The sequence below is a fragment of the Carassius carassius genome, chromosome 39 (assembly GCF_963082965.1).
Source record: "Carassius carassius chromosome 39, fCarCar2.1, whole genome shotgun sequence".
NCBI lineage: Eukaryota > Metazoa > Chordata > Actinopteri > Cypriniformes > Cyprinidae > Carassius > Carassius carassius.
The window spans coordinates 9,249,636-9,276,913 of NC_081793.1; the positions used below are offsets into that span (position 1 = coordinate 9,249,636).

The following is a 27,278-nucleotide window of genomic DNA, read 5'->3' on the forward strand; positions in this document are numbered from 1 at the left end:
TATTTTGTTCAGTGATTATGAAAACACAGACAAATATAGGCTACTTTGCATTTTGTATGTCAAAATGTCCGTCTTGGTGAGTTTTCACTAAACACAGTCAGTTATGTCTTTAGTGAAAAGTAATTGAATGCTAGTCAATATCTATGCATTCCGTGACAGCATCATACTGTATAAACCTGCTGCTGTCTTTCATCATCTGTTAAAGGGATAGTTCATCTTCTACTCAGCCTCGAAGCATCTTAGGTGTATGTGACTTTCTTCTTTCAGAATAATCCAATCAGAGTTATATTAAAAATTGTCCTTGCTCTTCCAAGCCTTTCAATGGGGTAAGCGGGTGTTTGTTGTCAACAGTTCAGAAGACGTGAAATAAAGTGTGCGCATCTGTAATAAAATGTCCATCACACGGCTTCGGGGGGTGGGGGAATAAAGGCCCTAAGGAGCAAATCCATTTGTTTTTGTAAAATAAATATCCACCCACAGCCAAAAGCAGTGGGTGTTTCTTTTTCTCAAATATTGTCAAGTCAAGACAAGTCACCTTTATTTATATAGCGCTTTAAACAAAATACATTGTGTCAAAGCAACTGAACAACATTCATTAGGAAAACAGTGTCAATAATGCAAAATGACAGTTAAAGGCAGTTCATCATTGAATTCAGTGATGTCATCGTCTCAAATATTATCTTAGATATCGTTGTTATGGTGAATAAAATGATTACATTAATTGTGCTCCCTTTTGTTAGTTATTAAAACAGTAGAATTTAGATTTTGGCCTTTATTTGCTTTAGAAGATTATGTTCAGGGCCGTCGCTAGTGGGGTGAAAGCTGGTGACGATTATAGGGGCCCACGGCCGAGGGGGGGGGCCCGGCGATCTCGACAGTCTGGCTGAGGCCAGTCTAAAAAGACGCTCAGGACAGTTGACAGAGCGCTGCTGCGTGTCGACATGAAAGCATATCATTTTCATGTGTTATTAAGCCTTGCCACTTGCCAATTTAACCATTCAAAAGACTTTAAAGCATTTAAACACAAGACACGGAAAAGCTGAACTGAGCAGCTGGTTACTCGTGCTGTGCTCGGTGCGCACGCGGAGAGAGAGCCGCGTCTCACAGACAGCAACACTGAACTGAGCTCTCCTTTACAAAGTTCTCATTTAAGTTCCTCCTGCACCTGAACGAACAACAACAAATCGCAGTTTAAACAAACATAAAAGGATATGTAAGAGCCTAAATCAGCACTGCGGTGTTCTGGTGTTCAGGCTCACGCAGAGAGAGAGACGTTTTAAAACACTTGAACACCTAATTTGTCTGTTTTTGCTATTGTACCGACAAATACATAAAAAATATGTGAAAATACCCATCTTGGATAGTATGTTCAAAAACATTTCGGTTATGTCTTAAGTGAAAGTAAACAGTTGAGGAAAAAAAATCGTATGTGTACTATATTAGATGCATTCATTGTCTCTTAAACTGACCGCGCCTAATTTAGCTACTGGCTGCTGTAATGTTAATCCAATGCAAGAGAAACGAAAGAAATGGTTTTTTTTTTAACTAGTACGTGCAGGACACTATTAATTAATGTATGTAAGTGAGTATAGCAAAATAAGAGGGGCAGCTGTGGCCTAATGGTTAGAGAGTTGGACTAGTTCCCAGAAACTTTGACCATGGTTTGCTTACGTGTTTTTTTTTTTTTTTTTCGTAATTGCTAATGCAACCTTTTCACACAACAGACTAAACAAAATTAATCATTGCTTGGTAATTGCTCAACAAAGTATTGACAGTTGTCTGAAGTTTTGTTTGATTGTAATCCATTATATATCTTTCTATCAAAGTTATCTGATATTATCAAGATTAATTTGTTCTGACAGTTTAACTCTAAGTTCTTGTAATATTTTATTACCATTTTTCTAAACTATAGCAAATAAACTGATAATGTTAGAGATGTTGAAGGTGTCTGAATAAATTTTTATTTGACTGTATATTTAATTTTTACAGTGCTATTTTACATTTAATTATTCGGTTTTTGTACCTGGACACTTACAAACTTGAAAAAACTTAAACACTGTGTGAATAGCACAAACAAATAAACAGAAAGAACCCACAAAATAAACACTTTCAAACAGGGCCCACTGGTACAACCTGCACCGGGGCCCCGCTGACCCCAGCTACGGCCCTGATTATGTTGTTCTGTACATATAATTTAATATTTTCAGAATAATGATGAATAGTTTATGAATCGAGAATATAACCTGCCCTTGAACCAAAAAGGCTGTCTTTACAAAGTAGCAAATCCATTCGTTTTTGTAAAATAAATATCCAGATTTCAAACATAATCCTTTTGGTAACACTTTCTATGAAGCCCGTATTTATAATACAATATAAGGGTATTCTTAAGGCATTATAAAAAACATTATAATATGTTGTATATTTAATGTTTTGATATATTATAATATTTACTTATTTGTGGTTATAGCTTTTAAGAGTATGATGATTTATAACACAATGAACACTTTGCATCCACTTTTACAATGGATTATACACTCACCTAAAGGCTTATTAGGAACACCATACTAATACTGTGTTTGACCCCCTTTCACCTTAAGAACTGCCTTAATTCTACGGGGCATTAATTCAACAAGGTGCTGAAAGCATTCTTTAGAAATGTTGGCCCATATTGATAGGATAGCATCTTGCAGTTGGAGATTTGTGGGATGCACATCCAGGGCACGAAGCTCCCGTTCCACCACATCCCAAAGATGCTCCATTGGGTTGAGATCTGCTCAGGTAGGCTGTGGCATTTAAACGATGCCCAATTGGCACTAAGGGGCCTAAAGTGTGCCAAGAAAACTTCCCCCACACCATTACACCACCACCACCAGCCTGCACAGTGGTAACATGATGGATCCATGTTCTCATTCTGTTTACGCCAAATTCTGACTCTACCATCTGAATGTCTCAACAGAAATCGAGACTCATCAGACCAGGCAACATTTTTCCAGTCTTCAATTATTCAATTTTGGTGAACTTGTGCAAATTGTAGCCTCTTTTTCCTATTTGTAGTGGAGATGAGTTGTACCCGGTGGGGTCTTCAGCTGTTGTAGCCCATCCGCCTCAAGGTTGTGCGTGTTGTGGCTTCACAAATGCTTTGCGGCATACCTGGGTTGTAACGAATGGTTATTTCAGTCAAAGTTGCTCTTCTATCAGCTTGAATCAGTCGGCCCATTCTCCTCTGACCTCTAGCATCAACAAGGCATTTTCTCCCACAGGACTTCCGCATAATGAATGTTTTTCCCTTTTCACACCATTCTTTGTAAACCCTAGAAATGGTTGTGCATGAAAATCCCAGTAACTGAGCAGATTGTGAAATACTCAGATCGGCCCGTCTGGCACCAACAACCATGCCACGCTCAAAATTGCTTAAATCACCTTTCTTTTCCATTCTGACATTCAGTTTGAAGTTCAGAAGATTGTCTTGACTAGGACCACACCCCTAAATGCATTGAAGCAACTGCCATGTGATTGGTTGATTAGATAATTGCATTAATGAGAAATTGAACAGGTGTTCCTAATAATCCTTTAGGTGAGTGTATTTCTCATATAATGTATTTTAAGTCTCATATCTTGCCATTTTTCTAAATACTACTTTACTTAAAGCAGTCAATGACCACTTATAAGTAGTATTAATAATAATAATAATAATAATAATAATAATAATAACTTTTTTTCTCTCAAACAGCCATAAAATCAGATAACAGATACCAGATTAATGTGTGATATGACACATTTGTTTTGAACAATTTTTATTGTAATATCAGTTTTATCATTTTGATGGTACCCTTTAGACAGCTGTTGATAAGTAACTCTGCAACTACATATCAACTAGTGGTCATTAGAGTGTATGTCTGCTAAATATATGCTAACACTTTATTTTGATGGTCAACAGATACAGATAAAATTACTATACGTGTCTTTGCAAGTACGTCAGTTTATTCTTATTCTACCATTCTACCTAAGGATTACCTTAATGCTGGAAAGAGATTAAGTTTATATATATATATATATATATATATATATATATATATATATACTAGCCCATCATGCATTTAAGCATTCAAGTGCACACTCGGCATTAAGATTATAACGGGCAACTCCGCAGTGAGTCAGTGTCATGGACATAGGACAGAACAAGTGTAAATATATTTTCTAGTCTATTTTTCCATCTTGTAATGCTGCTGGTTTAGTTTTTTATTTATTTATTATTTTTTAATATAAATTATTTGTAAATAGAGCAGTAGTCGGCGGATGTTAAAAAGAAAAACTATTTTCATTCTAACAAGTTGATGTTAACTACACATTTGAGTTAATCGATAAAATCGATTAACCAGAAGATGTCTTCCATGTCCCACAGTCAGCAGATGTTAGAAAAAAAGTGTTTATTATGTTTAAAATCTGGATATTTATTTTACAAAAACATATAGATTTGCTACGGGGGCCTTTATTCAACCCCCCGGAGTCATGTGAGGGATGTTTTATTACAGATGCATGCACTTTATTTCACATCTTCTGAACTGTTGACAACAAACACCCACTTACCCCAATTGAAAGGCTTGGAAGAGCAAGGACAATTTTTTAATATAACTCTGATTGGATTATTCTGAAAGAAGAAAGTCACATACACCTAGGATGCTTTGAGGGGGAGTAAAAGGTGAATGAATTTTCATTCTCAGGTGAACTAACCCTTTAATCAAACAACAAAAGTAAATGATAGAATTATTCACTTCTCTTCACTGAATATTGTATAACTTTATATATCAATTTATGTTTAATTTATATGGTGAGATCTATGCAGTGCTTTATGTTTTACACGTATTACTTATTTCTGAATAGTAGGCTATTATAGGCTATATACTATATATTGTATACTATAGAGCAGATCCTAGACTTCTGGGGGCCCTAAGCAAAACTTTGCCAGGGATCTGCTCTACCTGCAATTTTAAGCCTGAATAACTTGATTACCCATTTCAGATGTGTTTGATTGGAGTTGGAGCTAAACTCTGCAGGACAGTAGCTCTTTAGATGTTTAGTCAAAATTATGAAGTCTGTCTCACCTAATATAAATGCCAAATAAATTGTGAGAATGAAACTGTCAACCAAGTTCAGTCAAATAAGAGTAAAATTGCCACTTTATCAATTGTTAAATTGATAACTTGAAATTCTTTCAATCCTTCTGTTGATTAACTGTACCTGTTTTTCACATTCTTCTCCTACAGAATGACCATCCTTCCTCCAAAAGAGAAACTGAAGATAGTGTTGGCAAAAATTAAGGAGTTTCAACAGCATTTTATGGAGCAGTACTCTTAACCATGGCCATCTCATTTTCTGACATCTACTAAATCCTCATTTTTACATCTAAAGCTACAGCACTTTTGAGATGTGCTCTGGATAAATACCCTGCAATGCAAATGAACTCCCGTCTCGCAGCTCACAAAGTGCAAGTTGAACACAGGCATGCTGAGAGTACACAGCCCTACTGTGAGTGTAGTCACATGCTTTTCCATTAAAGACGATATCAAAGTTTTTCATTGGTATTAATGGTTCTATTATTTATTCAATGTTTTTGTTTGGTCACATGTATGGATTTATTCTGCTACTAACATTGCAGTGTTAAGAAAGATAACATTGTACATTTCAAAAAGGCAATCTGAAAAGTGTCTGAACAAGTGTCCCCTCAGTTTGCATGGGCATGCTTTTGTTACCTCATTATAATTACTCCTCTGTTTACTGCATATTGCCTGGATGACTAAACAATACCTCCTCAATACAGTAAACTATAAAGATCCCCTTAACAAAAAGATCTAGAAATCACATAGACAATGATCAGTCTGCTGTTTTCCAAATTAAAGTGAATGGTGACCACATTCATATAGAAATGTAAAGAAATTATCACAAACTCTAGTTCTGGATTTTCAATTTTCTGTCTGATTTTAAATCCGCTTAACTGGCTTGATTTAGTCCTTGTAGTCATCTTTGCATCTGTATCAGACAGTGTGTTGGAATATCACTAATCACATCATCACTAATCAATCAGATTAATCATTACCACATCATGCATTTATACCTTTTTTCATCTCTAAATGTATTGGGTAATTTTAATGGATATTCATAGATTTTGGTCTACTCAGGACTAACTCTAGTCTCCTATAAAACATGTTTTCAGCCACTCCAGACAGCCCCTCTTGCTATGAATACACATTAGATGTATTAAAACAATCATGATGGTTGTCGATTCAGTTAGTTACACTTTTACTGTAGTGTGCAAGGAAATACTGTATTTATACTTCCACATATCAGCTCTATGAATTTAGGTTTTAGTGTCACTTGTTTAAGTCTCTTTATGTGTATCTTGATAATATTAGACTGGGTTAATTGTAAGATCAGAGCCAACTGCATAAGCATTACGTCCATGCAAAGACTGGGTTAAGAACTACCTTGACTAGCTGTTATCCAAGGAGTAACTGGTCTTCTTTTCAACATACTACAGTCATGGCCAAAAGTATTGGCAGTGGCATAAATTTAGTGTTTTACAAAATTTGCTACTTATTCTGTTGTGGTATTCATTCACATTGTTTCTATAAGTATTGACAGTGACAATCTAGAAACAATGTGAATGAACAAAGCAGCTTAAGCAGCAAATCACAAAATATGCGTCACTGCCAATGCATTTGGCCACAACTGTAGATGAAAGTGACGTGACATACAGCCATGTATGGTGACCCATACTCAGAATTTGTGCTCTGCATTTAACCCATCCAAAGTGCACACACACAGAGCAGTGAACATACAAACACCGTGAACACACACCCGGAGCAGTGGGCAGCCATTTATGCTGCGGCGCCCGCAGTCGTATTGCAACCTTAGTGTTAGAAGTCAAACTCTAACCAATAGGCCACAACTTCCTCAGAGACCAATATATTTTATGTAACTGACTTAACATTATGACCAGTCTTGAAACAAATTGGATGACTTGTTAGACTAGTATAAGCCTTTTAATGCAACCGGTCACTGATCTCTTTGTGGATCAAACCTTTTGTTGTGCAATTTGAAATATAGAGGTTAGGAAATGCATGGTTTCTTTTGTAGTGTTTATATTTAAAAAAAAAAAAAAAAAAAAAAAAAAAAAAGACACCTTCAAATGGAACTTGAGGCTTCAGTGATAAACCATACAACATGTTCACACTCAAAAGTACTTTATTAAATCACTGCATAAAAACCATACATGTAATTATTTGATTGAAGGAAGGTTTTGACAATTTGTGATGTTAATGCACCTTCTAGCCCTCCATGGGGTGTGCGGACTGGGAGTAATAAACATTGGGTCTTCCTCTTGTGTGATCTCTGAAAATAAATATGATTTTAAATTTGCATTCAGTACACACACACAGTTTGGTCATTGTCATTTTTGCTGAGAACTTAGGATCAGAATTGGTCTAATATGAAGCAATCTTTTGAGAAACCATTTCTCTTACTTTGGGAGTACTCTTTACTTTCTTTTTTCTGAATCCTTCTTTCAGTTTTAGAGACCTGCATACTTGCCTTCCATGTATTGTAACAATATAGAGTACATACACAATATAGAGAATTTTGGCAATGGTATAAATGGAAGCCCTACCTTTCTGCAGTCTCTGTTACGGTCTCAGATTTGGATTGTTAATGCAGTCTTCCTCACGCTTTTCCCAAATTCGCCATCTAAGGTCCCCACATTTATCTTGAACAGGGCTGGGATTAAGGCATTGGTAATCTTCACATGGTCCAGTCTTTCCACTCAGTTTAGCCCGAGAAGCAGCACAGCGTTTTGTCGAATGACTCCCTAAAGTTATCTTTGGGGTACCATGGAATCCCGCAGTAGCCCTCTTCATGTAAAAGTTTTTCAATTCAGTTGTCTCCTCTCTTTTGCAGATAAAACGGTCTGAAAAATAAGGCTTTCTATGATCCTTTCCTTTCTCATCATATCTACATGATGGGCAGAAGGGAAGTTCATTCTCCAGTGTGGAATGAGAAACCAGACCAGACTTCACGGAAGATCCAGCTAACCGTAAACTGTTTTTTGCTTTGCACTTGCAAGTATGAAATGAACAGTGCTTCTGAACAGAGACGCCAATTGCTGGTGTTTGGTTGTTTGCGTTTTTCCCATTTCTGAGAGGAGATGATTCAAGACTAATGGAAAGGGACATCTTTGGTTGCTGCTTTTCTGGAAGGGCAGGATGTTGCTGTACAACAGGTAGTTTACTGTAGTAGTATACATTACCAAAGTCAGCCAGCCAGCTTGTTGAGGGACGGTATGGGGAGCGGGACTCAAGGGAGTTAAAGGAGTCATGTTTGGTAGATGCACCAGTTTGTAGATTCTTCTCTGTTGGAATACCAGTGGAAGACTGATTCTGCTTTGATAGGTCACTCGATTTAATCTGTGGGCTCAGCGGCTTCTGAGGAGTTAAAAACCCATTCTCAACCATCCACTCATTGGAAGGCACATAAGGCATCAACGATTCTACTGACCAGATAGAGGCCTCTAGCTGACATGGACAACCATGAGATTTTACTGTTGCGCCAGGTTGTAGATTCTTTCCTTCAGGAACATAATTTGGCTTTGGGATAATGTCACCGTGTTCATTCAGTGTGCTCAAAGGTTTCTGAGGGGTTAAAAATCCATTCTCAACCATCCACTCATTGGAAGGCACATAAGGCATCAATGATTCTACTGACCAGATAGAGGCCTCAAGCTGACATGGACGACCATGATATTGAACCGATGCACCGGGTTGTAGATTCTTCCCTTCAGGAACATAATTTGGCTTTGGGATAATGTCACGGTGTTCATTCAGTGTGCTCAAAGGTTTCTGGGGAGTTTCTAAAAGACCATTGTTGGTCATCCACTCAGTTGAAGGTACATAAGGTATCAGAGACTCTACTGACCAGATAGAAGCTTCCAGCTGACAAGGCTGGTTATGGTTCTCGATGTCAAATGGCAGCCGCAGAATCTTAAAGTCAACGTTATTGAAGGTGTTGACATCATCTCTGCTCTTTGCCTGATATAGCATCTCTGAGTTTTTATTTGCTTTGATTCTTTGGGTAATGACAGATCTGGTTGGTTTAGGATAAGTTTTAAAAGTTCTACAAGATGGAGTAGTTCTCACCACAGTAACTTCTGTACAAGCAGGGAGACAATGCTTCCTGGAGTACCTTAACATCCCAGTTTCAACCCTCTTTTTATCCTTCCTAAATGCTAATGACTGGTAAGAGCACAAGACGACATCCCCTGAAGATTGTACAGAACCCAAGCTGCACTGCAAAAGGTCAGTTTCATTATGACTAGCTAGCTCCATGTTATCGTTGTTCTGAAACTTCTTATGCTCATAAAGCATTTTGTCACATTTCATTTGCATGTGTTCAGCTTGAAGTATTTCACTCTTGGGAACGGCAGACAAATCAGTAGTGTTGATAGCATTGGTGGCATTGCAATTTTGAGTTAGTATGGATGTACTTTCAAGGCAAGCTACGGATTTGTTCTCCAAGGAGCTGGGTGATGTTGACACTGGACTGTCAGTACCCCTACCTGATTCAGAACAATTGTGGGATATTGCACGTTCATGGGAGCCTATGGTTCGACAAAGCGGTTCAGTTTGCACCTCTGAGCTGACCATCACACGACCAGGGGGCACACCGTTTTGAAAATGTGAGCGGCGGGTCTGATGAGGAATAGTTGGAGCCACATGGGGAGTCAGATGTCTGTAGTCCAACATGTGCAGTTGAGTTTGAGGAATCATGTATCCAGGAACTTCTAAACACTGAGGAAGTAGTAATGATGGCATCATGCCATAACCTTAAAAAGAAAGAACAGTTATATTGCTTATGTGTGGATTTCCATTTAAGCTAATCATCGTAAGCTAATCAAGGTCTCTAAAGTTACTAGGAAATTACAAGAAGGTTAGTTTGATCAGGTTTTAAGCTAAACCCTGCATGACAGAGGCCATCCAGGGCCAGATTTAAGGAAGCCTGTTGTAAATCCTTAGGCTGACATTTTGAACATTGCATACATTCTATCAATCTCATCATTACACAAAATACCACAGGCACATAAATCATGTGAAGTCTTCACCATAGAGACAGAAAGTTATAGCTTATACCAGACACCTAATAATAGGCCTGTGCGGAAACATTAGGAATTTTCCAGCTTACATTGGATTCCTAAAGATCACACTTTATATTATGAAAAGGACGAGGTTTCCTACATGTTTTCGGTTGTTTGAGAGGTTAATATCCTCAAAAACTATCTTGGAAAGACTTGGAAACTTTTAGAGACAATACAGATAAGTGATTATGTTCATCAGGTACATTTTTTTAAAGCACAAAAATAAAATTCTGAAAAACTGAATTTGAAAAATTAGAATTAGTCATATTTAGCAAAACTACAAAAGAAAGGTATACCTAATCCATGAAATCCACCATAGGGTACATATGGAGTTGACATGGACCATTGATATGGGAAGAATGGCTGGACAGTGGGGACGTAAAAGGGCTGGTTTAGCTGGAACTGCTCTTCTGGGTGTAATATTCTGGAGGGCAGAGGACCAGGGCGCTGAGGGGCCTGTGCATACTGTGGTCTATGAAGTACACTTGCAATACTGCCAGTGGGATCTTGGGTTGCTATAGCAGCCATATCTTGTGCATAACATGTCAAAAGAAGGTTTTGGTTATTTGGCCAGAAAAGTTCTTCAAATTACAGTCAACCAGAAGGAACATTTGTTTTTCAGTCAAACAGAAGCCGTTTCTCATTCAGTACAGATTTAAAGACAGCAATTAAAGACAGATGGTAGTAACTAAAATGGTTTGTTTAAATTATTATAAATCCAAATTAAACGGAGTATGTGGATTTATTTTTGCATAGTGCTTACCTTGAAGTCTTCTACACCAAGGGAAAAGCTTTCACAAAACTAAAACAAGTTAATCCATAATTTTCCTCAGGTTTAAATCAGTGTGTTGTGAACCCAGAGAAAACCCACACCAAAGTAATTAGACCTATTAATCAAGAGGAGTTAATTAGGATGAAGCATGACCTGATTAGGAAGTTCTGCTGACTTTATTAGAAAGGCTACTGGTTCCAGAAAGGTTGTTTGGTTTTAGTTAAATCAACCTATGCATGCACAACAACCACAAACACAGAAAGTCGATAGGCTCATTTGAGATGCCAAATGCCTACCTTTAGACTTGAGTAAACAAGAAACTGAAATGAGTACATTTAGTACAGATCAGCCACCAGTGAGATCAAAGTTAGATATAACTTGAATAATGCTCACGTGCATTGTTTATAATAACCTTGTAGCTTAAATGTTCTTGTGTGTGTGTGTGTGTGTATGTTTCTAATAAACTTGTAGCTTAAATTTTCTTGTGTGTGTATGTTTAAAGATGACAATTAACTATCAGAGTGTTTGGGAATGTTGACAAAATATTTCTACACATAAAAGACATTTAGGAGTAGCAAAAACGCAAAGAATAAGGCCTAGTCCACACGGACACGGGTATTTTTATAACCGGAGTTTTTCCTCCTGCGTTTAAAAAAAAATCCTGCCACATGAAAACGCAAAAACATGCTATCAAGCGCTGTCAAGAGCATGCTACACCAGCAGGCGGCGATATAACCCAAATCGTAAAGTCACCTTGGCCAATCAGAAGCAATCAGCAGCGGACAATCTGACGTCAAACACAGCGGATAACGGCGCACACTCTGACGTCGCAAGGCAAAAACCCCGGTTGTACTGTCCACACGACAACACTGCAACCTGCGTTTTTGAAAATGCTCACCCTGGCCGTAGATTTAAAAAATGTTCGGTTTCGGTGCCCTGAAACTGCGTTTTCATGTGGACGAAAGACGTAAAAAAAGTCACGGTTTCAAAAATACCCGTGTCCGTGTGGACAGGGCATAAGATCACTAGTGATGTTCGGTTCTTGAACGAATCATTTTTTGAGCCGATTCATTGATCGAACTGAATCGAACTTTAGTTGATGACGCAGGACGCACAGCCGAAGTAGCACGTCCGACTCAAAATAACCGATTTAGCCGGTTCAACCAACTGTCGAAGTTTGCCGAGGATTACCGAGGACCCAAAAAGAACCGAATGAGCCGTGTCGATGTTTGCCGAGGATTACTGAAGATTCTGATGAGTGAGTTGACGAGTCTGTGGAAGCCTGGGGTGCGTACTGGAAAATGCTTTTTTTATGACTTTTATTTTATTAAAACCTGCAAAAACCTTTCCGTCGATTGATGTAAATAAATCTTACAATCGATTATTTTGCATGCATATTATATTTAAAGTGACTAAAGCGAAAAATCAAGGAGTTTATAAGACTGGTTTATTAATTATTTATACTGTAGACATGTAGAACAATGTATCTGCGTTTTTGCATCAATGTCTGTAATATGCGCTGTAGGTGTGAAACTTGTAGGAATTTTATAAGTTGTAGGCTAGTCAATATTGGTCAGTCAGGCGTATCTGACAAAGGATCTGCGAATGAAACTGTGATCACAAACACCATTAACTTAAGCCAGTGCTTCCCAGACCTGTCCTGGAGGCCCCTCTGCCCTGGACCTTTTCTATGTCTCCCTTATCTAACACCTGATTCCACTCATCAGCTCGTTAGTAGAGACTGCAAGAACAAAATTGGCTGTTTGAGACATACAAAATGTGCAGAATGTTATAATATGTGTTGACACGTCACCAATTACTTATTTGAATGTTTCATTGATACAACATGACATTGAGTTGTTATAAAAGAAATGCTTAGAGACATTATTTCTTGATGACGTCAGGAACTGCTGAATTTGCTGGGAATAAATGCCCCCTGTAGCGAATCCATTCATTTTTGTAAGATAAATATCCAGATTTTCAATATTGGAGATACCGTCAAGTGCCCCTCAGTAGGGTATAGGTGTCCTTCATGCTTAATGGCATCTGAAGAGTGGTTTACTCCTCAGAACATTTATACAAATTTTTGGTAAATTCCAATTCAATATCAGTCTCTGTGACTCATGTCCAGTTGCCGGATGTCCTCCTATCTTCTCCTATGCTGCCATCTTCTTTAAGCACTCTTCTCCTTCTTACTGTAGTATTGTCTGTTTTACCTCCACTTGTGGTTTTAAACCTTCTCTTCACACCATGTACACTCTCAGTAACCTTTGTCGTTAGTTGCAAAAATTAAGTTCATGAATTTACTTTTCATACCTTTTTGCTCATTTCATCCTGTTCTACATAAACAAAGGTAGTCATGCACATTTATCTAAGCTCTACATCAATATCATTTAAAGCATTTTAGGAACTTTCTGATCATATAGCATTTCCATATTCAAGCGAATATGGCATCAACTTAAAGGTAAGCAAAATAAAATAACATGGAAACAGGTCCATATCCAAAACAATATATTTCCACAATTTGCACTGTACTGTAAATTATATATACTTACTGTAATGCTTCATATTACAGTAGTCTACATGTATATTATATTATACAGTAAATATACTTTATGTTGCATACTGAAACAGACACCTTAACATATCTGTTTTGTGTGTAAATATATGAAGTGAGAGTCTTTTGCTTTTCACTATAGCAATCATGTTGTCGTCAGAGCACTTTTAAAAAGCATAATTGTTAAAATTTACATAAATACTTTTGGGAGAATTAACTAAAGAATTTAAGAAAGTTACAGACTTTTGCAGGTAATACATTGTGTGGTTCTGTTTGTATTGTTTTGAGAAATGCAATGGTTTCGAACCGGAAGTTGCTGCTGACTTTATTTCAGTGTAGTGACATATTTCCATCTGAAACGGAAAATTGAATATAGGGCATGGTTTTATTTTTTGCGCTCCTCCCCTCTGTGTGTTTAAGGATATTCTGCCCAAGCCACCAAATTTACGTCATCAGCAAAGGAATGCCATTTCAGAGCGGAAGCAAATGTTAAGATTTTGATTAAAGATTACCAAAACAAACATTTTTAGCAGATTAACTTGCACGGGTTAATTGTTCACATTAAGACTTGCAATGTGTGGTAGTAAAGCAAATAAAGTCATTTTTGATTTCATGCGGACTGTACGTACTGTTAGCGCCACCCAGTGCACAAATATATAAACATAACATCCTTGAGCAAGCCATTCTAACATTTAATCCTTAAAGGGGTCATATGATGCTTTTTTTTTTTTTTTTTTTTTAAAGATCATTATTTTCTGTGTTTGGTTTAACAGTATATATTGACATGATTCAATGTAAAAAAAAAAATTAGTTAGGCTACTAGTATCTATTCCATTAGGTACTATGTTGCTATTCATTGGCTATTAGTGCTTAGATACTAGTTCTTATTTATTAGATACTGGTACTTATTCATTAGATAAACCGTTCAGTTTAATCCTTAAAACGCACTAGTATCTTTTTTAACGCTACTAGTAGCCTATTCTCGTGTAGCCAGACCTTCGGCCTGTTTATGCATTCGCTTCTAGAGCTTCTTTAGGTCCACGTTTCGATGATTCCAGTTGTTTCAAAAAAATTGCAGCCGTCCATTTGCTTCAGTTTTCTGTAGCTTTCGAGTCTATGAAAATATAGCTTCAATTTATTGTTTTCCTATTTGTACAGTTGATCACACAATTAAGAGTTCTTTCACATTTAAAATGCATTTTCTTGGCATTTAGGTTGAACACTTACTCTTTTATTTGCATAGCTCAGCACTTTTTTGGACATCGTTTTGAAGCAGCTTGACATAAAATATTACAGTAATGTTCTTATTTAGCAGGTCAGTTATTATTATTAATTAGCAAGCCAAAAATTACACTACTGAATATTGAATTCTATATTTGTTAAGTTGGCCTAAATATATTAGATTGGATATTTGATTTGGCAGACAGTGTATGAAACTGAAGGATATTGATCGCACTGTATAACGTCATCAATATAGACGAGAATGGTTTTATTTGCATTATTTACTTTTATTTATTAATCCCGCGGGCCAGGCAGGAAAAGCCTGTTCCCGCCCCCTCCGGTGACACGACTGACGTTGATTTCTCATCTACCGGTTCTATTGTCGCGCTAACGTTACTAGCATGCAGTTAGCTTTCCTGATCGAAGCAACTTCTTAAATTAGGCTTCCGTAGCTCACTCGGTGTCTAAAGGCCTGAATAAGTAATTTCACCGTTGCTTACATCTAAATGTTTTTAGTTGCATGATCGATCTTGTTTGATATCGATCTGTTCAATTGCAGGAAAGTATTGTTGTTTTTATAAGGGGAACGAGAGCTAGCTAGCTGCGTTAGCATTTCATATTTGTTCATATAGATATATTTAGCTGCATACTGCTATAGCAGTGATCAGTGTGTAATATGCGCTTGACTTCTCTTTAAATACTGAAATTATGATCAGGGTGTTTGATGTAGGCACATTAAGCATCAGACTTCGATCCGGTTAGGACAGCAATTTTAGCAGCCCGCTGTCTGTGAAAAAGCTTTGTCTTAGTGTTGTAGATTCGACAGAAACGCACAGCAGCCGGAGCTCCAAGCAGCACATCGGAGGTAAGGTGACCTCTAACAGGCCTGTTTAACAGCGCCGTGGGGTTATGAGACCGATAACCGCGTCTCTGCTCGGCTCCAGATGCGAGCAACTGTACACTGAGCTAAAATGTTTGCGTATCACAGTGAGATGTTGTTCTCATTATAGTAACGTACTCGATGCTACAACATGATAATGCCGAGGCAAATTACGTTCTTTACTTAAGTGGAAATTAGGACACACGAATATAAGGGGTAACGTTAACTGTGTTTCTTTATGAGTAAATAGTTCTTCGATTTATATATATATATATATATAAGATATATGCGGATGTATGGTTTCATGTGGTGACATTACTGATGTGAACTAATGATCTTTAACCGGAAAAGGCTCCTGTCCCGCCACTTTACAAACTTTGATAATAAGAACTGTAACGTTAGTCGGCGCCGACTGATTCTTGATGTATTGTGCCTTCGGTTGGCTCTAGGCTGCTACTTGCATTCTCATACCTTCACGTGCTGAGTTGACGTCGATGACTATGCAACGTTTGACAACATAAAATCAACATGCAACAAATAATCCAAAATATGTGTGTGTGTGTGTATATATATATATATATATATATATATATATATATATATATATATATATATATATTCAGTACTGTGCAAAAGTCTTAGGCCACTAGTATTTACACACACACACACACACACACACACAATGGTTTTAAGTCAAACTGAGATGGACTAAATCCAGAAGAACTGTGGCACTTCAAGAAACCTACCTGAAAATCAAGTGAACCTAGGACAAAAGCTTTTTTTAACGCATGGTGTGGTCACACCAAATGTTGATTTAATTTAGTTAAGTTAATAGAAGTTAATTAATAAAATCTATTTATGGCATTATTTTTGATTGCATCCTCACTTTACAGCATTTTTACACAAGTGCCTAAAACTTTGCACCATACTGTAGCTTTGCTATATATATATATATATATATATTTCCGGCCTCCAGACTGCGACCAAATGGTCACATTTTGTGACCATTTGTTCTGCCGGTGCGACATATTTTTGTGAGAGGTCACACTGGTGCGACCACCGCATTGCCCAACTCGTAAGCTTTGCCATTTCTGTTGCATTTGAGAAACATCAAACGGCAAAGAACCGCGCTACGTTTCAGCTGCGCAGCATGGACCGTTTATCAGCTTGGACCGCAACACAAACAAACTTGTCCAAGCTCAGAACATCTTTACTTGGGAGCCAAAGATGATTTTGCAACACAGTTGCTGCATAGATATAACAGTGCTGCGAGATCCAGAGAGAAGCATTTGAATTTGCCACACAATGATAAGGAAATTGTCCAATACATTTTATCATTCATTTCAGGGTTTGTACAACCTTTTGAGAGAGAAATTCTAGCACTTTTCAGTGACTTTCAAGCATTTCACACAACTATTTCCAGCATTTTAAAGCTCCAAGGTGATCCAGTTTGAATGCTATTTTTAATGGCATGAACAAAATATACTTTGTGGTAAACAAACACTTATGTAAAATTATACATCAAATCCGTTATAACCAGTAGACAGCAGCAGAGGAGCACTTACTGGCTTATTAATCATTCATTTATTCTTTTTCTCTATATTTTTAAATTATTACTATTATAAAATATCAAATCAAGAAATTGGAATTTGTCAGAATTTTAAACTTTTTGTGTATGAAGTAAGAAAAGTCACAAACATTTCTTCAATTTGCTACTAAATCACACACAATCACTGAAGTTGGTCAGTTCCATATGCTAGAAAAATAATGGTACATTCAATAAGAGTGGAATATATACATTTTCTGTATATAAAAAGTAGATTTTGCACTTGTAACTGTTGTTAATAAAAGTAATAATTACATTTTGTATGCATCTTAACTCGAGCTTAGTGAGACTAAGTGCTTTACTGTCAAATCTGTATAAACAAGAAATAAAATATTATTAGTAACACATTTTTTCCCCACAGACACGCGGGATTGCTGGTGTTCTGATGTAGACATCTCCCTCTACCTCACGTCACTTTCGCCCTCTGTCCCAACGGATCCTGAGACAGCTGAACACTTTGGAACCGCTGTAAAAGTTGTGATTTCAGCATGGTAGAGGAATAGACTTAATTTCAAAGTATTCAGGGAACAGGCCATTGCAGAAAGGAACAGATAATCATTGACATTCAGAGGCTGGTTGAAAACTCATGGGATACGAACATGTCGGAGGTTGGAGAGCGTCGGCAAGTCAACACAGAATATGCTGTTTCTGTGCTGGAACAGCTGAAGTTTTTCTACGAGCAGAAGTTGTTGACTGACATAACTTTGCTGGTGGAGGACAGTGAGTTCCCCTGCCATAAAATGGTGCTGGCCACCTGCAGCTCTTACTTCAGGTGAGTGGAGCAGGTGTTTCTGAACACATGAATATTCAACCGATTAATCTAAAAACCATTAAAAAAAATTCTCTAAAGTTCAGTGTTTACTGGAAATTAAATTATGACACCATTTCACGGGAAGTCGTGGCCTAATGGTTAGAGAGTCGGACTCCCAATCGAAAGGTTGTGAGTTCGAGTCCCGGGCCGGCAGGAATTGTGGGTGGGGGGAGTACATGTACAGTTCTTTCTCCACCTTCAATACCACGACTTAGGTGCCCTTGAGCAAGGCATCGAACCCCCAACTGCTCCCCGGGCGCCGCAGCATAAATGGCTGCCCACTGCTCCGGGTGTGTGCTCACAGTGTGTGTGTGTGTGTTCACTGCTCTGTGTGTGTGCACTTTGGATGGGTTAAATGCAGAGCACAAATTCTGAGTATGGGTCACCATACTTGGCTGAATGTCACTTTCACTTCACATTATGTGTTTTCTATTTACTTCAACTGCTCAGTGCTCTTGTCATTTAAAAAATATGACCATTTCAGGGTAGACAAAATCTATCATAAAAAACTGAAATCATATTGTTTACACATTGGACACTTTATATGCAGTACTTTTTTTGTTTTGTTTTCTATAGTAATATACTTTAAATATGATTAATTCCTTTGATGCTAAGCTGAAATTTCAGCATCATTACTTTAGCCTTTATTGTCACATGATTCTTAAGAAATAATTCCAATATGCTGATTTGGTGCTCAAGAAACATTTCTTCTTTTAATCAATGTTGAAAAACCGAAACCATGATGTTACCATTGAAATGTGTATGTGTTCAATGCTTCTTTTTCTTTTAAGCAAATATGCATTGAACTGATCAAAAGTGACAGTGAAAACATGTTACAAAAGATTATATTTCAAATAAATGCAGTATTTAGCTTTCTATTCATCAATGAATCCTGGAGAAAAAAAGTGTTTCCATTAAAATATTAAATGATAGAATGGAAGAATGGAACAGACTGGCCTTACAACGCATTGTTCTAGTTTCTGTTATTTGAGAGACTAATCTGTTTCCTTTTGAAATCAAAATTGTAATATTGATCATGATTTTTTTTTTCTGTCCATATTGCACAGCCCGAATAACAATTGAAAATCACAATATGAAAATAGCTCACAATTCACAAAAAATATTGTAACGTTAGCAGTATTGATTCAACAAGCCATTGAGTGTATGTCACTTTATTGCTCTGGCCTCCAGCTGAACTGGAAGGTTTTGAGTTAGACTTACTGTCTAAATTTTATCACTGAAGTGCTGGTCACCACCCCAGTAGTTTATTCAAATGCTTATTTTCTTTTTTTTTTCTTTTTGTACTTTTGGTTAAAAATAAATGTAGTGAAGTTGAATACATAAGGGCCTATAAGAAAAGTAATTGTAATTTGTCACTTTCCACCTCTGATTTCTGGAAAGGGGTTTTGTAATCCTTATTTTGCTGTCCTTCTTTCAAAGTTTGGAGTTTATTTACCCCTTCACGACTTATTTTTCTTTGACTATATGATTCACACAACAATGAAAATTCAGATATTTACTCCGTAATATTTTTATTTTACGGTGTCCTTGTTACACAGTACATGTACTTGCTTTAGTAATAACAACCATAAATTATGCATAATTATATGCAACTAACTTTAAACCAAACCCTCATCCTAACCATAACCATGTAGTAAGTACATGTAGTTAATAAATATTATTCAGTTCTTAAATGTGTAATTACACTGTAACAAGGACACCATTAACAAAGACATAACAAGGACACAGGCTGGGACAAAGATAATTTTGTCAGACCTCTAGTAAAGTACATGTTCTTTTGCGTTTTGTAAATTATAATAATTTTCTTTCGAATCGTGAGAACTTCAATAGATCAACAGTTGACTCATTTGAAAGTGCACATTTATTTTCGAGGGTCTTTGTTTTAACCAGTGTTGTTTCTGCTTTTTTTCTGTTTCTGTAGGGCCATGTTTATGAGTGGGCTCAGCGAGAGCAAACAGACACATGTTCATCTTAGAAATGTTGACCCCATCACACTGCAGACCATCATAACCTATGCTTACACCGGAATCTTAGTCCTCAACGACACCACTGTTGAACCTCTCTATGAGACGGCATGTTTTCTTCAGGTTAGGAAGACATGCACACATTCTTCCATTTGTAAACGTTAAAGGAACACTCCACTTGTTTTGAAAATAGGCAAATTTTCCAACTCTCCTATAGTTCAACAGTGGAGTTTTACCGTATTGGAATCCATTCAGTAGATGTCCGGTTATGACGGTAGCACGCTTAGCTTAGCATAGATAATTGAATCTGATTAGACTGTTAGCATCTCGCTCAAAATTAACATAGTTTTTATATTTTTCCTATTTAAAACGTAACTGTTCTGTAGTTACATCGTGTACTAAGAATGACGGAAATTGAAAAGTTGTGATTTTCTAGGGCAATATGGCTAGGAACTATACTCTCATTCCGGTGTTATAATCAAGGAACTTTTGCTGCCGTACCATGGGTGCAGCAGGCGAAATGATATTACGCAGTGCCTGAAGATTGTCCCCAGCAACTCTGCTATTGCTGCAACTACTCAAACTGGCTGGGGACTTATTTCAGGCGCTGCTGCACCCATGGTATGGCAGCAAAAGTTCCTTGATTATAACGCCCAAATGAGAGTATAGTTCCTTGCATTATCGGCCTAGAAACTCACAACTTTTCTCAGTACATGATGTAACTACAGAAGAGTTAAGTTTTAAATAGGAAAACTATAGAAACTCTTTGGTAATTTTTGAGCGAGATGCTTACGGTCTTATCTGATTAAATGATATTAAATTTAAATTAAATGTATGCATTTAGCTGATGCTTTTATCCAAAGCGACCTACAGTGCATTCAGGTTATAAATTTTTACCGATCATGTGTTCCCGGGGAATCGAACCCCCAGCCTTGCGCTTGATAAGGCAACGCTCTACCAGTTGAGCTACAGGAACACTAAGTTTTTTTTTTTAACACTAACACTGATATATGCTAAGCTAAGCTAAAAGTGCTACCACCATAACTGGAGATTGACTGAATGGATTCCAAAATGGTGAAACTCAACTGTTGAACTCTAGGAAAGTTGGAAAATGAAAACTTTAAAACTTTAACCCTCAAATACTTGCTTGCTCATGTTTTGTCTTTTTACCCTTTACATACATGCATAAAGCTCTTACATAGACTTGTTTGACCAAGTTTACCACTTGTTTCACTCACAAAACCTATGGGTCATACATTACCATCACAACCTGCCATTTTTGCAGACTCTGAGCACCACACTCTAGCGTTTTTCTAAAATGTCCACAAAACAACTGTTCAACAGCCAATGAAGGAATTGACTGATCATAATGGAATTTCAGTGACCTTTTAGAAGTGGGACAGTTAAAAACAATCTTAACATTTACAATATTGTTAATCAGATTTATGCCTACTTATTTCTGACTTTCATTGTCTTTCTTTCAGGTGGAGGATGTTTTACTGCAGTGTCGAGAATACTTGGTCAAAAAAATCACTGCTGAAAACTGTGTCCGCATGCTAAGCATTGGTGATTTGTTTAGTTGCACAGAGTTGAAGCAAAGTGCTAAGCGCATGGTGGAGCACAAATTTCCTGTCGTCTACCGACAGGAGGCTTTCCTGCAGCTCTCGCACGAGCTTTTGCTGGACCTCCTGAGCAGCGATAATCTCAATGTGGAGAAAGAGGAAACGGTACGTGAGGCAGCCATGCTGTGGCTGGAATACAACATGGAAGCACGTTCTCCGTATCTGTCCTCGGTCCTTAGCCAGATTCGAATTGATGCGCTTTCTGAGGTGACCCAACGTGCCTGGTTCAAAGGTCTTCCACCGAACGACAAATCAGTGGTAGTGCAAGGCCTGTACAAGTCTATGCCAAAGTTTTTTAAGCCCAGACTGGGAATGACCAAGGAAGAAATGCTTATTTTTGTAGAGGCTGAACCACCAGCTGAAAGCCACCCAGTTGTTATAGGTCCACGTCACACAGTGGTCTGTTACAGCCCTCAAGCAGAGAAGGTTTATAAACTGTGTAACCTGCCCGGAGACTTGCAGAAGGTTGGGACATTGGTCACCCCAGACAATGATGTGTTTATTGCCGGTGGACAGATACCACTGAAGAGCACTCTAGCTACCCATGGCAGCAAAAGTGGCAAGCTGCAGGCTGCCTACTGTTCAGTGGACAGCTTCTACTGGCTGGATGCCCAGCAGAATGCATGGGTGGCCAAAACGCCGATGCTATATGCTCGTACTAAACCATCACTGGTGTATTGTCAGGGTTTTATTTACGCTATTGCTGGTGATAATGTGGGTGGTGAGTTGAATAAGCGCACAGTGGAACGCTACGATTGCGAGCGGGACGAATGGAGCTTGAGCAGCCCTCTTCCCTGCGCGTGGAGTTGGAGCACAGCAGTAACAGCCCGGGACTGCATCTATGTCATGACACACGACCTCATGTACTGCTACTTCCCTCGAGCTGACACTTGGGTGGAAATGGCCATGCGGCAGACTAGTCGCTGCTTTGCTTCAGCTGCTGCGCTGGGAGACTTCATCTTCTATATTGGTGGTCTGCATGTTGTGGGCAACTCGGGTTTGCGTCTGCCAACAAGCACTATTGATGGCTCCTCTGTTACGGTAGAAATATATGATGTCAACAAAAACGAATGGCGTCTGGCTGCTAACATCCCAGCCAAGAGGTATTCTGACCCCTGTGTGCGTGCTGTGGTGCTACTGAATACACTATGCATCTTTATACGTGAGACACACTTAAATGAGCGGGCGAAGTATGCTCTCTATCAGTACGACCTGGAGCTTGATTGCTGGTCCTTGCGGCAGACAGTGTCAGAACGTGTGCTCTGGGATCTTGGCAAAGATTTCCGTTGTGCTGTGGGTAAATTATACCCTTCCTGCCTTGATGAATCTCCCTGGAAGCCACCCACTTACCTCTTCTCTCCTGATGGAGCGGAGGAGTTTGAGGTGGATGAGGACATGGTGTCACTGCCTCATGTATAGTTAATGGAGTCGGCTTCAAAATTTAACCTGTAAGTTATCCACTGTTCTGGAATAATGCTCTTCTCTTTTGAGAGGAAAGGTGACGGTCTTCCGTTAATGATTAGCGTGCTTATGAAGATCAAAAATTTAATTGGAATCTCACATTTTTAATTCAGATTTTGACCCCTCTTCAACACTTGAAATTTTTATCATTCTCATAGCAAGTTTGAGAACACAAATATTTCATTTTTCTCATCATTACCAGTTTGGTGTACTGTTTTAACAATTTGATTGTGCGAATGATACGATCAAGCCTGCTTTGGTTGGAAACGGCAACCGTACACTGAGAGTTCTTAAATTTCTCACTTTTTTTTTTTTACTCCCGTTCATCTTCCAGAAATCAATTGCTCACCTTTCTCTTAAATGTCACCAGAATAACAAGAGGTTCAAGGGGTTGGCGAGATATTTTGTACTGATTGTCACTTGATGTTTTGGATTCGCCGCTGGTTTGGTGACTTGCTTGACATTGATTTTGTTATTGTCATTGTTGTGCTGTATTTTCATTGTTCACTTTCTCTGTAGTCTGTCTGTTGACCCATCTTGGATATGACATAATTTGACCTCTTAAAAGGATAGGTTTCACATTTACAACCCCAAATACACTAGCGATTCCTCAGGGTGCTTTCCAGTCTGGTTTCTTACTCGGTTTACTATATCATTTATTTCTCATTCCCTCACTCATATATATATCCCCTATGACACGAATGCAGGAAATGCAAGCAACAGTATTCATTTTCCATCATGTTCAGATGTATGTATGTTTATGTACTGAAGCTGTGGAACTTAAATGAAACCAAGTTAAAAGAAATAAAACAAGCTTTACTCTTGAGTCACCATGAAGCATCTTCAAATTGCCCTTAATGCTTTGTTGCCCTGGGTCATAACGTTTGTTCTAATATTATGGTTATTTTAATGAAAAAAATAAATAAAAAATAATAATGATGATTCTTTGCTGCTGTATTTGTGCAATAGTGTGTACAAAGCTGTTATTTTCTGCCAAAACTAAACCCTTCTTTTTGGATTGCATACTATTATTTGTAATCACTTGTTATAAAATAATATGGAAACTCTTTCTGTTGCTTGGGTCATTTAGGTGAGGGTGGTACAACAGTTGTAAATATGCTTGATCAAAATTTCTCATCAGTATCTTTGCAAAACTTGCGGGGAGGAAATGCCACTCTGCCATATTGCCATTTTTTTCTTCAACATAAAAATGTGTTAACCGATTGTGGGAAGAGACCTTTTTATTATTACCTTTATGGTCAGAAATTCATTCAGGGAAAACTTGATAGTACAGTCAGCAGTTTGGCCAATTGAGGATACGCAATGCATGTAAATGTGTTGTGTGTGGCTTTTGTCCTAAAAATGGAATAAAGAATGTTATCCGAGGGTTTAGGGATGTACAGTGTGAATCTTAAAAATTATTAATCCTGGCCTGGGTAAATTTTGAGCAGTGTAGGATAACACAGGATTCCGTCTACCTGGGGTTTAGAGTGACCCTGGGTTAACCATTTCTTGCAAGAGAAACAACAAAAAATGTTTGCATGAACAGGTTTTAAATGTTTTGAGACATTGGGCCCAGACTTTGACTGCTAACAGCTTGACAGCTGATAACTTGCCAGCATTTCATCCAGATGTGGTTAAGCTTTTGGCAGTTTTAAAATAGACAGTAATTACCTATTTATTAGTGAAGTATTTATAAAGTCAGTTGTTCTTTAAAAATTAATTGCGGCATTATAAGATATTATATTTGCACAGTTGCTTGACAGATATGAATGCACGCCTGCCTCCAAACAATTTTAAAACCGAATACAATAATAACAGATTTTCTAGTTGATTAATTTCTAAATTCATATCTGATTACATGGATGGCAAATACGTTGTGTAACTTATTTGTATGAAAAAAAAATTGGAAAGATTTAATTCTATGTGCCTCAATTTTACTGGAGTGCAGTTGAATCATATTGAATATGGTTTGCAAATGTAATAAAAATAAACAAATTCCATCTCTTGTTTGCATATGTATTCAGACTCTTTAAATACTCTGGCAGCTACTTATCGAGTATTGACAGTAGACAGATAGGTGTTTCTAATATATATATATATATATATATATATATATATATATATATACATATATACATTTATATTTATATTTATTTATAATGCGGCAAAGACCAAAATAAATCGCTGACTAAAACAGCATCTTTCATTGTCTGATGGAAAGTTTTGAAGGTTAGGACATTTTCTGGATGACTCCGTTCAGGAAACACAGTATACTGTATAAAGAAGTCCATTTACTACAGTGCGTCTGTCAACAAAAGTTAATTACCTTAGTATGTCATAGTTAGTAAAGACATTTTTTGATACTTCTCGTCTGATCTGACAAGAAGTATCCTGTACAATTATAATTGTTGGTGCTGCTTCTCTGCAGCTCACCCCACTCAATTTCTGTAGGGTTCAGGTAAGGGGACTGGAATGGCCATGGCAGAATATTTGTTTTTGCTCAAAACCCATTTTTGTTTTTATTTTGATGTTTGTGGATCATTGTCCTGTTGGAAGATCCAACCATGGCCCATTCTAAGATTTCTAGCATGGACAGTCAGTTAAAATTTTTTTATCAGTTGGTATTTTATAGAATCCACAATGCTGTCTGTCTGAACAAAATAGCCAGGATCTCTGGCAGAAAAATAGACCCACAACATTAAAGATACATCAGTATATTTCATTGCACACATGGGGTAATTTTTTTACCCGTTATTGCTGGTGCAGAACCAAGTGTGTGCTTTGTTGAGGATGGGATTGTTAAGATGATTGGTCCTTTACTACAGTAGGTCTTATTCCTCAGCAAACTTTTGTTACCAGGTGTGCTAACAGCGCATTCACAAAAGTGATCATATACAATGTAAACATAATTATTAGGCAAGTTTTTTTTTCCAAGCACAGTTTACCAATTCCAAACCACACCTATCTTAATAACTCCTATTGATTTTGTATATAATAATTTATAAATGAGTTCACAAAACTTTCAAGAGTGTTCCCCTTCTCAATCCTTCTTATTTGTATGGGGAATGCTTCCTGTTGTACGAGCTTGATCACCACTTTAACAGCCCTCTTACATTCCTCGACCATCACTATATTGGTTCACAATCATGCTGGAGGCTCATCAATAGGGTATGCATGCACTCTGACCTCTGAAGTAAAGTAACACTGAAACATAACTTGCTCCGGAGATTAAATTATCCATAAACTTACCTGGGTATGTCACATTATACATCCCAATGATGAACTCAAGAACCACATAAATGAGAAGCCTGCAAACATTTACTCCTGGATCATATTCAATAATACATGAAAAAATACAATGCTTTGTGAAACATTTGTTAAATTTCATTCTCTTTATTGTGTGTTATAGTACTTGAGTTGACCCCAACGTAGGTCCAATTTATGATCAAACTCTTTAGGTTTGATTGTTTTTATTTGTAATATATGTGGAGAGTGACCACTTGAACAAGCAAGATAGACTGAATATGACCATAATATTATATTTTTTTCATACGCCATTAGGTATTATGTGTGCTATTTGTAGGAAAATACCTATAAAAACATTTGGTATCCTGATCTCAGAATAGACAGTCTTCAAGATTTACAAAGGTGAGTCCCTAAACCTAAACAATCCAAAACGGAACACCTGAAATTAGAGGATTTTGTCATAGAAAGAAGAAAGTTGTTTAATTATTCCAGTATTTATTACCACGAAACTACTACAAGTACTAAATCTAAAATACAGATAGCTGTTCTAAACCCTTTTTAATTTACTTTTTTTTCATTCTCTCTTGCTCTCTAAAATTCTTAATTTTCATATAACAACAGAGATGTGTGCAATGTCTGCATATTTCCTTCATTATTTAATACAGCAGATGTCAATCTGTAGACTGTGGAGATGCACTGACTGCTGCGGGTGGCTGAGCCAGCATGGAGAACCAGGACGACATTGCTGATTTAGCGACGGTCAATGCTCCACCTACTGATTGACCTAAAAAAAAAAAAATATTGAAAGCAAAGCAAGAATTACAAAACCCGTTGCGAACAAAACCAATAAATCAATAACATGGAATATTTGAGTAACTTATTTCAGTGCACACACGACAAAAACACAGTGCCTTGTTAAAGTATTCATTCATTT

General features: G+C 37.5%; 4 protein-coding genes across 6 annotated transcripts in view; 2 read left to right on the forward strand and 2 right to left on the reverse strand.

Moving 5' to 3' along the window:
- Window positions 1-5,572, forward strand: part of si:ch211-217a12.1 (alanine aminotransferase 2-like) — a 38,370-nt gene extending 32,798 nt beyond the window's left edge. For both annotated transcript variants that reach the window (XM_059530650.1, XM_059530651.1), the window contains exon 12: window positions 5,265-5,572. In XM_059530650.1, the coding sequence (XP_059386633.1) occupies window positions 5,265-5,355 (91 nt within the window). In that variant the 3' untranslated portion in view covers window positions 5,356-5,572. The remainder of the gene's footprint in view (window positions 1-5,264) is intronic.
- A 1,652-nt stretch (window positions 5,573-7,224) lies between these two features.
- buc2l (bucky ball 2-like) lies at window positions 7,225-11,094 on the reverse strand. The gene is made up of 4 exons (XM_059530652.1): window positions 10,944-11,094; window positions 10,477-10,710; window positions 7,664-9,871; window positions 7,225-7,389 (listed from the first exon to the last, which is right to left on the reverse strand). Exons 2-3 carry the CDS (start codon window positions 10,706-10,708, stop codon window positions 7,680-7,682), a joined length of 2,424 nt encoding a protein of 807 aa, XP_059386635.1. The 5' UTR covers window positions 10,709-10,710; window positions 10,944-11,094; the 3' UTR covers window positions 7,225-7,389; window positions 7,664-7,679.
- Window positions 11,095-12,132: 1,038 nt separating this feature from the next.
- kbtbd2 (kelch repeat and BTB (POZ) domain containing 2) lies at window positions 12,133-23,921 on the forward strand. Of its 2 annotated transcripts, none has more exons than XM_059530654.1 (4): window positions 12,133-12,239; window positions 17,578-17,988; window positions 19,970-20,135; window positions 21,497-23,921. In XM_059530654.1, the coding sequence occupies exons 2-4, from the start codon at window positions 17,816-17,818 to the stop codon at window positions 23,051-23,053; spliced, it is 1,896 nt and encodes a 631-aa protein (XP_059386637.1). In that variant the 5' UTR covers window positions 12,133-12,239; window positions 17,578-17,815; the 3' UTR covers window positions 23,054-23,921. The 2 variants fall into 2 exon arrangements, with proteins under 2 accessions (XP_059386637.1, XP_059386636.1); XM_059530653.1 differs by lacking the exon at window positions 12,133-12,239 and adding an exon at window positions 15,099-15,595.
- Window positions 23,922-26,471: 2,550 nt separating this feature from the next.
- Window positions 26,472-27,278, reverse strand: part of avl9 (AVL9 homolog (S. cerevisiase)) — a 77,916-nt gene continuing 77,109 nt past the window's right edge. Inside the window, exon 16 of the mRNA XM_059530655.1 lies at window positions 26,472-27,128. Coding sequence (XP_059386638.1) covers window positions 27,016-27,128 — 113 coding nt within the window. The 3' untranslated portion in view covers window positions 26,472-27,015. The remainder of the gene's footprint in view (window positions 27,129-27,278) is intronic.